The sequence below is a fragment of the Rattus rattus genome, chromosome 9 (assembly GCF_011064425.1).
Source record: "Rattus rattus isolate New Zealand chromosome 9, Rrattus_CSIRO_v1, whole genome shotgun sequence".
Taxonomy (NCBI): Eukaryota; Metazoa; Chordata; class Mammalia; order Rodentia; family Muridae; genus Rattus; species Rattus rattus.
In genome coordinates, this window is record NC_046162.1 from 17,960,463 (window position 1) to 17,978,012 (window position 17,550).

The 17,550-nt window shown below is 44.2% G+C and overlaps 1 protein-coding gene across 1 annotated transcript; it reads left to right on the plus strand.

Moving 5' to 3' along the window:
* The first annotated feature begins 60 nt into the window (after positions 1-60).
* Positions 61-17,234, plus strand: Znf597 (zinc finger protein 597). Its single transcript, XM_032912841.1, has 4 exons — positions 61-180; positions 10,032-10,247; positions 11,038-11,164; positions 14,631-17,234. Exons 1-4 carry the CDS (start codon positions 61-63, stop codon positions 15,728-15,730), a joined length of 1,563 nt encoding a protein of 520 aa, XP_032768732.1. The 3' UTR covers positions 15,731-17,234.
* Positions 17,235-17,550: the final 316 nt, after the last annotated feature.

Genomic DNA, 17,550 nt, shown 5'->3' on the forward strand with positions numbered 1-17,550 from the left:
GAGTTCCTGAGACGCAAGACTCCGCCACTGGCCTTCTCTTCCCCGGCTGGAGGTTAGTAGATGCGGGCGCTGGTGGTTGCTAGAAGCCCTGGCGTGGCACCGCCCCGCGCTCGTGTTGACAGCCACAGAAGGGTGGTCCTGAGCTATCACTGCAGTGGGCAGGTGACAGTGGCCTTCAGGGTGGGGTGGTGGTGGGAGTTCTATATCCAGATGTAACTCAGATAATTTCAGTTGTTACCAGAGAAAGCTTGTTTAGCCTTTGCTTTCGGGAACTAAAATGATCCACATAACATAAACAAAAAACAGAATATGTAGTCAAGGGCTCAAACAACCTTTAAAAAGATGTAATATCAAAGATATACATCAATACATTTTTGTTCCTCAAACTGCCTTAGAAACCTCAAAGCCATATTCTTTTAACATTTTGAAAAGTAAGGCGTACCTCAATTTTAGAATTTTGGGGCTGTGTATGTAGCTAAATGGTAGAGGGCTGCCAACCTTGTGCGTGTAGCTGGCTGGGTTCCATCCTCGGCATGATGCAAACCGACCGTATAGTTAACCATCTTGCCTGTCAAGTATGATGTATACGGCCAGCAGAATCTACGTAAAGCAACCTTTGTCTTTTCTTTTTGTGTCAGCATTGTTAATTTTTAAGGAGGGATGGAAAATCACTCGGACAAAATGAAGACTGTTATATAATTTACAGCGCTAGACTAACGTATGCTGCTGTATGCAGGCAGCTGTGTGAAGCATGTTTGGACCCATGCAGGCATTTTGAGCATTCGATACGATTATGCTTTGTGTGTCTTTACTGAAATGATTTCTAGTTAAACTTGCTGCAGATTGACCTTGGTGTGTTGGCACACACCTGTGATCCTAGCACAGGAGAGGCTGAAGGAAGAGGGGATAAGTGCAACTTGTATCACATTCTTGAAAAAAAATTGCTAAAATATCAATGAGGAGCCTAGGTTAAGTGTATACTCTGTTGTCCAAATGTTCAGATTTGAAATCTCAAAGTAAGAAGGTGAGGCAATGAAAAGGAAATAGCCCGTTCTCCACTCCCACCCCCTGCATTTCCTACGTGGTACAACAAGGTGGCAAACCCATTCGGTGACAGAGGAGAGGCGAGCCCCTACCTGCATCCTCATTATATCATGTGGGCCAAGGTCTGGCTTCAGCATCACCGTGGGGTTTGTCAGATGCTCACTCACAATTTGCATTATCTCAGAAGCGGCTTCCAAGGGGACTCCCAAGTGAATGGAAAGGGATGGAAAGGTTGAGAAGCACATTGTGGGTGATGACAAAATGAAGACATTTCCAGGGTTCTAGAAGAAATTGGCAAAGCCTTGGCTACACAAACTTGAAGAATTCAAAACTGACGGGATCCTGTCTCGAGTGCACGCGGGCCCAACTTTGTACGGCACATGCGTGTGCAGGTCCATGTGCGCGAGTGGAGGCTCAGCGTCCATGTCAGATGTCTTCCTTGATGGCTTTCCACGTTTATTACTGAAGCAGGGCCCCTTGGTGAAACCAGAGTTCACCAGTCCCAGCTAAACCAGCAGACGGCTTGCCATGGGGACTCCTGCCTCTACTTCCCATGTGCTGTGATCATAGGACCCGACCATAGCTGCCTAGCTTTCATGTGAGCTCCAGGGACCCAAGTTCCACCTCTCAAACTTGTGCCATCTCTTGGCCCTAAAACCACACTTTTAAACACAATTGAGGAAATGGTTACTATTTTCCTGAAGCTTCCTACGTATTAGATACTGTGTTAAGCAAATCTCACTTGTCCTCAGGACAAGGTCAGCACTGTGGTATTACAATGACAATAAAAGTAGCTAATCACTAAAAGACAAAACAAAAGCTCCTGTGGGATCCTTAACCTGAGTTAAGTTCCAAAGTCAGCCCTCCAAGGGTCAGTCCATTAATACTGTCCTGCTCTGCTCTGACACGCTGATTAGTTCAGCTAACCCTAGCCAAAGCAGGACGGGTTTGGGGGACAGACATCTTCTGGTCACTGTGATTGATCTGAATCAGCAGGGTGCACTACTGCCTAAGCATCCACGAGTCTTCTCTGCCTCCTAGTTTCATTATCTTTTGATGTCCTTTATCATATCTCCTCCACTTTATGTAACAGGCTATAGCTTTGTGATGACTACCCACCCTCTCCCTTAATCTCCTGAACTGAGTTTGCTACAGCTCAAACAAAGCTGCCCTCTCTCTCCTTCGGTTGTTTCATCGGGAGCCCCATGCTGAGTTCTGCTTCTTTTTCCTTTTTCTCCAAAGTTCTTTATGAATGGTTTACCCTGGCTTACTCTTGGCCCCTTTCACCTTCTGGCTCTTGGTCAAACAGATTGCTAAAGGTACTGCAGTGGGGGCAAGCTAGAGAAACCAAGCTGTCAGACAGGCATGACCCTCAGAGAGAAACCTAATCCTGCCTCAGCTACCCAGCATTTTCTGAGCCTTGGAGACTCTGCTCACCCAAGGTCAGCAGCAAGCTTTGAACAACATGCCTAAGCTCTTTACTCCTCTGAAGTTCTAAGACACTCCAAAGTCAGGATCTCTCCAGGAACTAAGGCATGGTAATACTCCCCTGGTCCTCTTCTTCATGGTCTTCATGCTCTATCTGGCCCGTAGGAGAACAAAGTATAGTACTGCTTTCTAACTCCAATCCTAAGTGATTCTAAGCACCCACTGTCTGGAAGGCGCCAGCCCATGGCCTTACTACTGATCTGTTTGAGGAAGGTAGTCAGTAGACGGGTTGGGGAAAGGGTAGATCAGAGACCAGTATCCTGTTATCCTAACAATATTTAGGCATTGATGAGGAATACTGAAAGGCAGAAGACACACTTTGTTTACAGAGGCCGTTCCATTCACAACGAGGCTTACGTCCAGATAAAGCTACTGTAAGATTAAAAATATCATGGGCCATAAATGCATTAAGGGCTAGAGAGGAGGCTCAGTCAGTAAAATAAATGCTTGCTGTGTAGGGATGAAGACCTTGCATATTCCTGGCACCTACATAAACTTGTGTAGTGTGTGGGGTTCCAAGACAGGCAGATTTCAGGGTCTTGCTTGCTAGCCAGCTTAGCCAAAGTGACAAGCTCTAGGTTCAGTGAGAGACCTTGTCTCAAACCAAAACCACAAAGTCACTGATTTGTATTCTTAGCCTCTACAAGCATGAACATAAAAGTATGTGCACTTGCACAAGTGCTTGAGTGAACACACACAGATACACACACACACACACACACACACACACACACACCATTACAAGTTTGGTCATGGTGGTACATGTCTATACTCCCAACACTTTGGGAATTGGAAGCAAAAGGTGTAGGAATTTAAGGTATTCCTTAGCTACATAATACATTTGAGACTCGCTTGTGTTACATGAAACCCCCTCTCAAAAAACCAAAATAACAAAAAATTGAATTTATTACATTTAACTTACCAAACATCATTGCTTTACCTAATTTGCATATGCTTAGAACAGTTACATAAGTCTCTAGTTTGGCAAAAAAAAAGGTCTAACACAAAGCCTGTGTTAGAACAGAATACGGACAGCAATTTGTTGACTACCTATGTCCTAACAATCCAGGCAACACAGTATACTTCCGAGTGCTGGATGACTCTTCTGCTTGAATGGTTGACTGGGTGCTGTAGCACCCATCCCCCACACCCCAGGACAGTACTGTACCACATATTGCTAATTTACAAAACGATCAAAAGTTGAGATATGGTTTCTACTAATGGGTAATGATGTATCATTGAAAGGATGATTGAGTGTTATGTGGAGGCTTGCTAAGTTGGGGACCATCTGTATTTCTTTAGGAAAAGTTCCTAGAATGTTGGTTAAAATTGGTTTTAATTAAGCACATTGTAACTTTGGAAACAAACTCAACTGCCTGCCAGGAAGGTGTTAGATGCTCTCACATTCTAAGAGTGAGAAGACCCTGCCCTTGCCTAGACAACTGAGGCAGACAGCACCATATCGCTTTCTGCTTTTTTGATTTTGTTTTTTTTCACAATTTCTTCTTGAGACAGGGTCTCATGCAACCCCCAGCCTTGAACAAGTCATCTAGCTGCGGCTGGTTCTGACTTCCTGCCTCTACCTCGCAAGGACTTGTACTATATACTTGCTAACATGCTCTGCTCTGTTTTTGTTCTGATTTAAAAGAACCATCTACATTTAAACTTTACATGATTCTCACAAATGTATCCGTTTGAGTCTGACTTCACAAAAAGTGATTTTCTAACATTAAAGCATTCTTTTAAAAAAGGATAGTGTGTGTGTGGCAAACACTTTAGACAGAATAAAAGGATCCTGACTGACTGACTCTAGTACTAGAAGTCTCAGGAAAACAGTCACTAGTTTCTTGTTATTTCTTAGGGATTTAATTCTCATGGTGAGACACTATCTCTTAAGAAATAAAACCCAAGTTGTATGCTTGGCTGAGAAGGCACACATGCCTGTAATCCCAGGACTTCTGAGGCAGGGAAATCAGGAATTTGAGCCCAGGCTCCAGCTTAATAGTACTTTCTAGCGTGGCCTGGAGGACCCCGAGGCCCTATTTCTAAAACAAAGTGGGGCAGGGAAATGGCCTGATGCATAAAGTACTTGCTGTGCAAGCAGAACCAGCATTTGATCCTTCGAACCCACATAAAAACAAACAAGCAAACCAACAGTGCGGCATGCCTATAACACAGCACTGGGATACAGAGAAGTGAATCTCCGGAACTCATGGCAGCCAGCAGAGCTAACTTTACAAGTTCTAGGCCGGGGCAGACCCTATCTTAAAGAAACCAGACAAACCAAAATGTGGAGAGCACTTGAGCAGTGACATCCACAGGTAGTCGAACTCACAAGTGTACACACACACACACACACACACACCGGCGGGGGGGGGGGCGTAGAAAACAAGGATCAATCTTTGAAGTTCAGCTCTTTATTTACAGAGGAACAAGGCACTGTGGATTCAGAACACTCTGCTTTGGACTGTGTGTGTGTGTGTGTGTGTGTGTGTGTGTGTGTGTGTGTGTGTAAGAATTTCAACAAGCATTTATTGTGGAAACAGGATTTGTAGAACTGAGTATGAGAGTATAATATATTTGTCATGTTAAATACTGTGGTAATTCTTCAGATATATTCTTTTTTTTTCAACAACCCTGAAAGGTGTTCTTAACTTTGCAAACACCCACCTAAGACCTTTGTCACATGCCCGCTGACAAGGACAAAAGCGTGACAGCATGTGGTTCATTGTTAGAAACAAGTCCTTTACTTGGATCATAATTTTCCTGACATACCTGGATAAAAACTTGGTTTTCAAAACCAGCCTTTCCATGAAGACATCTGAATACATCTTCCCCAGGGTCTTGTTAAAAAAAAAAAAACAAACTTTAAAAATAAGTCTCTTCATGGTGAGCTCAGCAGACACTCATTGACCAGCATCTGCTTCTGCCTTGGGAATCCTCGGGAGAAGAATGGCTCTGTGAGGCTGTTATGAGATGGGATTATCCAGCCGTGTGTTTCCAAAGGGTTTATTACTATTTGCATGGATCAAAACGGGGACAGGTTTGGGAAAACAGCTCAGCACAGTGTTTGCAAGCATGGCATGAGTTCAATCCCTGAACCCATATGAAAATGTTAGGCATTTGTGACCCAGTACAAGGGGTGTAACGATCCCTGGGCCTCCTTCATCAGCTATTCTAGCCTAACTGGTGAGCCCCAGCCAGTAAGACCACCTCAGAGGAGGTGGACAGTGGTCCTGAGGGTGACACTTAGAAACCATCCCTGCCTCCAAAGGCATGTGCATTTACACGCGTGTTCATGAGTGCGCACACACACATCTGGGACAAACAGGAGCCACATATTTCACTTCCAAAATCCGAAGAAACTTTTCTGTTATGAAATAACATAAGTAGGGCTGAGGAGGTGGCTCAGCAGGACGGGAGATTTGTTGCTCTTCCAGAGGATCCATGCTGTTCCCAGCACCCTTAACTCCGGTTCTGGGGGATCTGACACCCTCTTCTGACCTCTGTGAACACCAGGCATACGTGTGGTATAGAGACATACATGCAGGAAAAACATTGACACACCTAAGATGGGTCAGCATGGATGATGTCACTTCTTAGAGTCAGGACCACAGTAGGTAGACTAAGTTGAGCAGGTGGCCACAGAGTGTCTGGTATCAGAACGTTAGGGCAGTAGCAGGGAGGGCCCGGTTCTCTATTAACGTTGAGACTGGGCCTGGCAATGGGACAAGAGAGGATGCATATACTAAATACTTGTTTATTTCTTTATGATCAGAGTAATGGGAATAGTCAGACACCTTTATTTAACAAAGAATATACCTACTAACCTCTGAGTCTTTAAAATCCCCCTCTATCCTTTCAGTAACAACTATTTAAAAATTAACACACAGACTATTTGTTTGTTTGGGCTTTTTTTGAGACAGGGTTTCTCTGTAATAGCTTTGGCTGTCCTGGTCCTCTGTAGACCAGGCTGACCTCAAACTCAGAGATCCATCTGCCTCTGCCTCTGCCCCCTCAAGTGCTAGGATTCAAGGTGTGTACCACCATGCCTGGCTCACATGAACTACTTTTATAATTGAAAACACGTATTTGTGTGCGGAAGGGCAGGGGGAGAGAGAGAGAGATTTGCTCTTGCTATGTATGGTTTGCCTCAAATTCATCCTGCTGCCTCAAACGTCTGAATGCAGGGAGTATAGTTATATACCACCACACTAGTCTCTATTTCTCTTTTTGATGTATTTCACTGTATCACTGGCTGGCCTGGAACTCAGTATGAAAACCAGATTGGTCTTAAATTCACAGATACCTGCTTGTTTCTGCCTCCTGAGTACTGGGATTAAAGACCTGTACCATTATGCCAGACCAGGCCAGTCTTATTTTAATTAAATAACATATAATCTTATTTAATATATAAACATTTTGTATATTATACATCATATATTTATTTACAACTATATAAATATATTAATATCTAATATAATAAAATATAATCTTGATTAATATCTTCGGAAAGACACTTGACTAGAGAGATAACTTCCATTCATATAGATTTTACTACTACCATTGATATATTAAAGGTGACAATGGAAAATCTTGCAAATTTTGTGTATGTGTCTGTGTGAGCGTGTACATAAAGTACATGGGAGGATATTTAAGTGACTTTTTTGTTTGTTTCAGAATTTATAAGCTTGGGTTGATATTTGTGTTAGTTACTTAATACACTAACAAACAATATAGTCATATGCCATAGGGGAAAATGCATCCATTTGTAATAGGAGCTCAGCGGAATGAGAGTGTTTTGCTATTACAATTTATTGGGCATCTCGAGGGAAATACAGTGCCACAGGACGTAGATATGGGTTCATTTAAACTGCATATATTAGGTAGCCAGGACAAAGTTCAGAAAGGAAACATAACTGACAATGGGGAAATGGTTCATAGATTCAGGTCATACAGACGAGACAAAGATGGGGGTGGAAGAGAGCAAGACAATAGTAAACAGTGCGGCAGATGCAGGAAGTGGCCTGAAAACTGCCAGCGCATAGTGTTTGTTTTGTTTTTAGATATCATCTCATGGTAGCTCAGGCTGTCCTCAAATTATGGAATTGAACTTGAACTCCTGGCTTTTCTACCTCCACCTGGGTTTGTAAGGCTTCAGCTGGTAGAGGGCCTGCATGGATGTGGTGCTGGGGACCAAACCATGTTTGGCAAGTGCGCCACAACTCATCCTCCCCTTCCTTGTTTACCTTATACTTTCAGCAAGCTCAAGCTTTCACGTTTCGTTCGTATTTCTTGGTCCACCTGTTTGGCTTGGTAGTTAACGCCTACGTGAGCCCATCTCAGGGCTCACCTTTTCTCTGGTTAGATACTAAGCTATTGCTCTAGGCTTAGTTTCTGGACACTGGAATTTGCTCATCTCTGTAATAATCGAAACAGGGTCCAAAGTACAGAGCCATACGTCTGTGTCAGGAGAGTCTTAGCTCCAATGAGACGTCTATGAGAAAAAACCAGCAAGCACAAAACTGGAGGAGAAAGATGCTCTCATGCACTGCATCGAGATGTGGTAACACGCCTTGGCTTTAGGATTATGTACCGCTCCTCTTCAGGATTTTGAAGTGGCCTAGGTCTGTAGGGAAGTTTGTTCTTCTCATTCTGTTCAGACAGCCTCTTTAGTGATCATTTCCAGACAACTTAGATAACAGTGGATAGATAGCTTCTCCTTGTGAGAAATGTCATACTTTCTGCTTGCATTTTTCCTTTTCCCAGAGTTTTTAATTTTGTAGTTTGATGGTTAGGCTATGTCAGAGACAGAGTACTGCATTGATGCATGATAGGCCAAACCCTAATGAATCTTTATTCTTGATAAGCTTGGGAGGGGTCCATTACACAAAAAAAGTTAGCATGCAGTATTTGCATTCCATTGGCATTAGCAATAGGAAACACTGGGGCCTTTATGTTGCCACTAAGCCACAAAATGAACACAGCTGCCCTGCTTTTAAATTGTCCTGTTGGATTCTGTTATTGGGTGGGTGAAACTATCCTGCCATCCTGTCAAATCCCACTATTCTTCAACTCCAATGTTTTAATAACCATGCAACCAATCCCTGAGTAACCTGACATTAGCATAACAAATTATGTTGGCACTCAGTGGGATGGCCTTGACTTTAATCTCAGCACTTGGGTGGCGGAAGCTAATGGATGTCTTCTATGTTAGAGGCCAGGCTGCTCTACGTAGCTAGTTCTGGAGCAGTCAAGGGTAGAGAGTAAGACCCTATCTCTAATGAAAAAGAGACCTGGGGTTTAATTAGAATTTTCAAAGTACTAATTCTGTTTGTTGTCCTCCCAAACTCTTAAGTGAAAAGGCAATTCTTTTCATTTAACATCTTACAATGTTTTAAATTACCCCCTGTATGATCAAAGAGAGGCATTATGGGCTCTTTGCAGCTGAGGAAACAAAGTTAAAAGGTGTCCAACTGTGGGTCTGTGTCCAGCTACTAAGGGATACCGAGGCAAGACCTTAAGTGCAGGGTCTGCTGGGGCAACACAGTTGAGTTCAGGGTTAGTTTGGGTCAACCTCGTTTCAAGGTAAAGTCCAAAAAACCGGCGAGGAGTCAGAGTACAGCTAATGGTAGGGAGTCTACTATGTGTGAGACCACAGGTTCACCCTCAGTACCACAAAGGAAAAGAGTGGCAGGATCATCCAGTTAGTTCTAGAAAGAGCTCGATTTTATGATTTTGAATCTTCAATTCGCTGCTCAGTGTTGGTTATAAGAGACATCTGCCACTGGGGCAGGTCCAGAAATCCTGCGCTCTATCTAAACCAGAGATCTATCCTAGCTCGATGTCCGCTATGGGTCCCAATCATTCGGTTGGAATACACCTGTCGAGTACAATGCTTCGTGCCCCTAGAATACTTTGGGATAGGACACAAGCAACCAGGCTAACCTGGCCTGAACTTGTGGTTGCACAAGATAACCTCTTACATACCGTGACCCCCCAATCCATCTGAGACAAGGGATTGGGCCCAAGCTGAACCTGGATCTCGGGGCCTCTCATTCATCTCACACCATCCGACAGAAAGCTCAGGCCTCCCTGAGTCTGTGTGTTCCCGCATTCCGTAACCAACTCTAGGGTGGTCCCGCCTCTGTTTTTGGTATCACCGGGTCCCTCAGGAACCATTCTACAGCTCCGGCTGAACCCATCAACAGGCGGGGCACTCACCACGGAGACCCAGCCAGAGGAACCGGAAATGGGCTGCTTGTAGAAGCTCAGGAATAACTACGTCTCTCAGTTGCCAGGTGCGATTCAGGTCCTCGGGAAGCTGCTCAATTGGTCCATTAAGGAGGGACCGCCGCCTCGGGAGTACGCTGACCAATCAGGATGCAGGATGGCTGAGCGGGGGGCGGGGGGCGTCGCTTCCGGCGGTTTCCCCGCAGCTACTGCGTGGGGAGCATGGGAGCGTGGGAGTTTTGTGGTGGCCTCCGCCTCCTTTGTAGCGTCTCGGCTGGGCGTGGCTTCATGCTGCTTCTGCCGGGTTGGGCGAGGCTGTCAGTGCTCCCGGGCTGGTGACTGGCCGCTTCAAGGCTGTTTTGGAGAAAGAAGCCTTCACCTCAGATTCTCAAAGGAGCTTGAAGGTTCCGAGGAGCCTGAGGGTGGAGTGGAAAGGCCTGGCAGCGGAGTTGGAGACTCTCTGCTCGAAGTGTTGTCCCAACGTAGGGACTTGAAGGAGCCCTTCGTTTCCCCAGATGGCGTCCACGCTCCCCACATCGGATGAGCAGGTGAATTCTCTCGCCGTTTTCCTACAGGTGCCCTGACCTGGCAGCAGCGTTAGACGCGCAGGTCCTGAGGCGCCTTCTCAGATAGCCCTTTGACCAAGCTGTCCTCGTTCCTTGGCTTACCAACTTCCTCATTTCAGAATCATCAGGTGGAGGAGAGCCCTGGCAGGGGGTCTGTAACAGTTTCTCAAAGTGTCTTGCTGGAATGCGTCTCCAAGTGGCAGGTTCCTAGGCTTCACACCTGTTGAATAATGATTATTAAAGCTCTATGGGTTTATAGGAACAGTAAACGTTAGAGAACTAGAGCCGAACGATCACTGTGATGAAGAAGAAACACGGACTAGCAAAGGATGATGTTAGGACACCTCCTGAAAACTATTTCTCGGGATTCTTCTTCCTGGGCTGGCCAGTCTTCCCCACCCCTTTCCCCCTCCCCTCTTAGAGAATCCTTAATGATTTCTCTCCCCAAGAATTGTTCACTTAACTTTTCAGGAAAGACTACATTCTCACAGTGTACTGTCTTGATTCTCAAGCCACTGTTTGAAAATTTATGTTAATGGTTTCTCTCCTGATCCTGTTCAAGCCATAGAGTCCCCCTCACGGAGGAATATTTTACACCAAGCCTTTTCTCGCTAGTATGCGGAGGGATTTAGCTCTTTTCGGCCTTCGTAGATAGACACTCAGCTGACCTGCTGGTTTTTGTACTAACAGTGCTCTCCTGTTTCAGGGACCACTGCTCTTTGAAGATCTGGATGTGTATTTTTCTCAAGAGGAATGTGTGAGTCTGCACCCTTCCCAGAAGACCCTCAGCAGAGAAGCCCCATTGGAGTCTTTTGAGGATTTGAACTTGACAGGTAAGACAGTTGTTTCTCCTGCGTTATGGGACTTCATCAGTTCTAATGAAAATGTTTTGCCTTGTTTACACTGGTGGTGGATTGAGACCTGTCTGTGACACACACGCGCATGCACAATGTTGTATCATGTGTATATGTTATGCATGTATGTATATATAAACATATATGTGGATTTCTATGACTACAGCAAGAACTATATGAGAAAATAAGTTTCCGAGTCAGATGATGCTTTCCCTTGTGTGAGCATGAGTGCCAGTGCACATGAATGGTTGTGTGCAGGCCAGCAGTGATGTCAGGTAACTTTCTCATTCGTTCTCCACTCTGTTTACTGAAATCTAGATAGGCAGCTTGCTTGGGTTCCCATCTCCACCGAGTGCCAGAATAATGGGTGGGCCACCACATCTATCTGGCTTTTACTGGGTGCCAGGGATTTAAATTCCTGCCCTTAGCTTCACTGTAAACATTTTATATGCCAAACTATCTTTCCAGCCCTAAAATGATTTCTTAAACCCAGTCTACAACAGTGACCACGATCTCACATAGTCATTGACACCTTGTAATTTCCTTAAATAATCATTGGAGTCAAATTAATTTTACTTGGGAAACTTCATTAACATAGAAATTGTCATTTGCTAAAGATTGGAAACTGATTTTCTCTTTTTTTTTTTTTTTTTTCTTTTTTTTTCCGGAGCTGGGGACCGAACCCAGGGCCTTGCGCTCGCTAGGCAAGCGCTCTACCGCTGAGATAAATCCCCAACCCCTGATTTTCTCTTAAGGGGGGTATTCTGTCTTTCTGATTTAAGGGTAACCATATGCAGTATCCCCATGCCTGCATAGACATTATGTCTTATCTAGGTTTGGGCATCTAAACTGTTTTTCATAATTCATGGCTTATATTTTCCGCTTCTGCTATGTTCATGTTTTCTGTCTTCTTGAATATACAAGTATATATTTTGTATTTTAGACTCACCGACCCAGGGTCCCCTTTGTTCTCTCTTGCCAACTTTCTCAGTGTATCCTTCTAGCCCATCTCCATGTCTTTGTGTCATACATGAATTCACAGAAACACTTTCTTCCTTCATTCGAGTCTCTCCAGAATTACTCTTATCTTCCAGTAGCCTGCCTACAGGAGCCCCTCCCCCACCTACCTCCACCCGCTCTGCACTCTGCTTTCCGATGCTGACCCTTGTCCACCTAGTTCTTTCCTGCTGCCCCTGTCAGACTCACTGTCACCTACTGCCCTGCGGAAGAATTCTCCACCACGGAAGCCACAGCCACAATACCTGCATAGGACCCAGCATAGACGACAGTAACCAAACACATGTTTATAGACATTACAGTATAATACAACAGATTTATAGGTAGACAGTATGTTTATAATAGCTCTTTTGCTACTTTGTTTGCTGGCTTTATTTATTTATTTATTTATTTATTTATTTATTTATTTGGTTTTATGAGACAGGGTCTATGTAGTCCTGGCTATCCTGGAACTCCCTGTGTAGACCAGGCTGGCCTTGAAACCACACAGATGTACCATCTCTGTTTCCCAGGTGCTGGGATTACAGGCATATAGACACACTGATTTTAAGTATTTGCTTCATTTCTGGGTCTATTTGTATTGATTGGCTTTTCTTCTTAGGAGTTTTGATTCCTATTCCATATACACCTGGCAAGGTTTGACTGGATTTTTAAACATTAGTTATTTTATATTTTTTTATCTTGTATTTTTTTAAAGATTTAATTTTTTGTGTGTATTTGAGTATTTTGCCTTCATGTGTGTCTGTGCATTATGTGTAAGCCTGGTGCCCTAGGAGGTCAGCAAAGTGTGTTGGTCCCATGGATCCAAAGCTACAAACAACTGTGAGTTGCCATGTGGTTGGGAACTGAACCCAGATTCTCTGGAAGAACAGCTGGTGCTCTTAACATTCAAGCTGTCTGTCCAGCCTCTACAGATGGGATTAAAAAAAAGAAGAAGAAAAGAAAAATTTCAACTTGCAGTTAATTGAATCTGTAGCCACACACCTATGGGTATTTAGGGATGGCTATATTTGGAAAAATATTGAAAAGGAATTGTTTATACATGGTTTAGGTTCTGTCAGCTCTCCTTGAGAGGAGACAGTATTTGCCTGCAGTCCATATGTACACAGCAGCTCTGTTAGGGCCATTTTCCATGGGGCATGGAAAAGTATTTCTGCTCCGAGGAAAGCTCCTGGGACTTGGGAGCCTGGAACCACACAGCTCTGAGGGGAGAAGGTATCCCAGTGGAAGCACATCCTGAGACACGGGAACCACACAGCTCTGGGAGGAAGCCTCCTCAGCAGAGGGGTTGCAGCTCCCAGGGAGGGGAGCCCCAGCTGAGCTGAGGAGCTTGGGAGCCTCATCCCTGCTCCTTCTCTTTGCCTCTTCCTTGCTTCCTTCCTTCTTGGCTTCTTCTGATGAAAGAGTCACACCAGGCAGGAATCTCACGAAAGAGAGATTGGAGGGTTCAGGCTATGGAGGGATGAGTCCAGAGATGGCTGCCTTTGCTCCCGGGAGCACATAGCAGGGAATTGGACCAAAGGGCAATGCTAATGTAGGATTCTGAGAGGGTGGAGCTTCTCAGGGCAGAGATTTCTAGAGTGGGGATTGGCAGGGTTTCAAGTTCTGAACTTGGGGGCCTAGAGAGGAGTTGCTGCCACTGTGGTCACCTCCTGTGGGGACAGCCCCTGCAGTGGCGTCTCATGAAAGCTGTAGGCTAAGGCAGGAAAAGTGTTTCCAGCATGGACAACTTCTCATAAAGGCAGTAGGCTGAGGCAGGAAGAGTCTCCATCGTGCTCCTGCTGAGGTGAGAAAGGAGATGAGCCACTGTGGTGCCGGCTGCTGCCCGGAGCGTCCCGGCACCATTTCGATAGACACTGCCAGGGGTGGGGCAGAAAGGATCGCTGGCCTCCACTTCTGCAGCACACCACTTAGGAACAAAAGATGGAATTCCAGAGACCTTCTAGGGATATAGAACTATTTTTGGTAATTTGTTTATTAAAGTAGTCTTCTTTTCAGATAAATATGTCTAATTTCTATTCCAGTTTTGACTACTAAACTCACTTGCGATAAAGAGAAATTCCTAGAGCCTAAATAGAGTAAGCAGAAAAATTACATTTCTAGGTACTGCCTACCTATCAAGGTCCTTAGTACCTATTCCACTGAAGCCTGTTTTAGAGACGTTCTCCAGTCCTCCTTGCAGATTGACCTGGAACCTTGCAGTGCACCCACAAAGATAGACTTGTGGATAACGTGAAGACACACAGGCGAATCCACGCCGGTGAGAAGCCTTACAAGTGTACCGAGCGTGCTGCCAGCTTCCGACAGTTGCCTCCTAATCTTGTTTATGTAATAGTGTTCAGTTTCCTGGTCTTCTGTGTAACTACTTTAACATGCTCTTTCTCTAATGTCACTTAAGGTGGTGTCTGGGTTTTGTTTTTATCAACAGGGGAAGACCGGACTGAGGCCAGTCAGAAGTTAAGCCTAGAGCCTCTAGAACTTGAAGAGCTGTCCCTAGAAACGTACTCCACTGCTGTACCCCTTGTCCGCTACTTGGAGCAGTCTGAGGAGGATGTTGAAGTACATGAAAGGAAAATGTCAGGCGGAACTTTGACTTGCAAGACCAAGCTTGTAAACCTCTTGGTTACTATTGACAACCAAACTCCATTAGAAGAGTTATCTCAGTGTTTAGGAGTCAAAACACTTTCAGATATTATTGAAGTTCCCTGGGAAGAAGCCAAAAATGTGTACCAGTGTCCTGACTGTGACCAAAGCTTCAGTGATAATACATACCTTGTTTTGCATCAGAAAATTCATTCAAGAGAGAGAAAGTATAAATGTGGTACCTGTGAGAAGACCTTCAGTCACCGAACCAACCTGAAGACACACAGGCGAATCCACACTGGAGAGAAGCCTTACAAGTGTACCGAGTGTGCTGCCAGCTTCCGACAGCAGTCACACCTGACCCGGCACATGAATAGCCATTTAAAGGAGAAACCATACACATGTAGTGTATGTGGGAGAGGTTTTATGTGGCTCCCCGGATTGGCAGAACATCAGAAGAGTCATACTGATACGGAGTCTTATGAGTGTGCTGACCATGATCAGGAAACAAGTCTGGCTCTGCCTGAAGAAAGAGGCTCTTCAGACACACCATCCCAGCATGCACAGTGTGTGGGGACCTCGGAGCAGCCCTCAGAGCCTGCTCTCCCTGACAAAGACAACCATAAGGAGAACGCTAAACACTGCAGCATTGATGATGAAGACTTCTTTTCCTTCTCCAGATTCAAACCCTTACAGTGTCTTGATTGTGACATGACTTTTCCTTGTTTCTCGGAGCTTGTCTCTCACCAAACCATCCACGACATGGAGAAAATTCATAAGTGCAAAACATGTGCAAAGACCTTTGCTTTAGAGTCCGACCTCGCGAGTCACGAGAAGAGCCACAGAAGAGAGGAGCCCTTTAAATGTACGGTGTGTGGGAAGAGCTTCAGCGTGAACGTGCAGCTCGTCGCTCACAAACGAGCCCATAGGAGAAACAGCAAGTAAATACAGGCTTTTGCTACTGTTGGGCTTCTCGGTGTCTGTCTGATGGTAAACTGCTCTGCCTCTGTGCAGGGCCCTGTGCTAAGCAAGCACTTTACACACATTCCACGGAGTGTCGCAGTATTACTTACTACTGATTAGATCTGAGGAGATAAATCAGTGTTAATACATAGTGGGCGAAGCCGGGATTTGAACCCGGTTTCTGATCAAATTCCATTTATATGAGCCAGAGAAACATCAAACTTTAAAATTCAGTATTCGACTGCTGGGCACGGTGGCCCACACTTTAAATCCCAGCACTCAGGCAGCAGAGACAGGAGGGTTTCTATGATATAGAGGCCAGCCTGGTCTACATGATGAGTTCTAGGCGAACCAAGGCTACATAGTGGGACTCTGTTTCAAAAAACCAAAATAATTCAGTTTTTGTTAAGATGAAGGCTGTTTTGCAGTTCTTTTTTTTTTAATTGTAATTTCTAAAAATATTTTTGGAAGAAGAAATTCATTTTTTTTGTCAGTTCTATTACATGATGTATCTAGGAAAATGAATGTTCTTATATGTGTTTTTTGTTTGTTTTTGTTTTGTTTTGCTTTTTTGCTTTTGTTAAAGCTATTTCAGTGTAATGTTTGGGGTTTTTTAAAATGTGAATTTCTAGTTTGGGACTCCATATAAAGTTACCAAATTTGCCAACTTTTTTAAAAGTGGGTGTGGAGATCAGGGAAGCCGGGGTGGAGAGAGAGCCTGTGTAGCGCAGGATGGCCTCAAAATCGTCATTTTTCTGTATTCATCTCCCACATGCTAGGATTACTGGTATATACCACCATATCCAGCTAGTTAACAGCTTGCAGACAGTATTTATGGATTTCCCACTTTCAGACTTGAGGGCAGGGGCAGTCCTGACACTCTGTAGACGTTAGACTTTGCAGAGGCTACTTGTTCCTTTCCAAGGGGATTTCCTCCAGATCCCACTGAAGCACAGTCCTGGCTGGTTATGAATAGTTGGAACTACTTTTTAGAGAGCATACTAAATACTGTGGTTATATTATTTTGTTTAATCTTCAAAAAAAACAAAAAAAAAAAAACAAAAAACAAAACAAAACTGAGAGAAGGGACTGTCCATGTTTTATAAACTTTCAGAGGGTAAAGTCTGTCTTTTGCTAGGCACATCAAGTGTCACACTGTGACGAGACTGACGTCTAGATTCAGTGACACTGCACTACCACTCGTTGGCTGGCGTTTGTGCCCCATGTTCATCCTACTAAGAGACAGGAAGCAGGGAGAGGGAGGGAAGGACAGTCCTTGTGGTGGCCGCCCTGGGACTGACTTCCCAAAGCCCATATGTCCTTTGTTTTATCCGGAGCTTTATCTCACTGCTCTTAAAAGCAACAGAAGACTGTATGGCTTCATGCTTGAATTCCGTGTCAGCGTATTAAATCTGAACTTTTTCATTAAATTATAACTCTTCCCCATCTTCAAAGAAAAATACATATAGCATTGTTGAATTTTTAATGAAAATAATTGATAACGTATACTGGTACTGTATACATACATATAATAGGTACTGGTATTACAGAGAAATATTAGAACAAAATATTGTCATACAGTGTGGTTATTAAGAGAGCCAAGAGTGTCGTAAGTGTACATTCATATAGAACTACAGTTTACAACAAAATGGATTAGATTCCTATTAGTAAAACTATCTATATGGTCTTTTGGTTGGTATGCAAGGATGAACTGTTTAATGAAATAACTTCATTAAACAGTTCATTCTGTTTAAATGAACTCTAAAAACACAGTATTCACTAAAATAGAATTACGGTTGGGA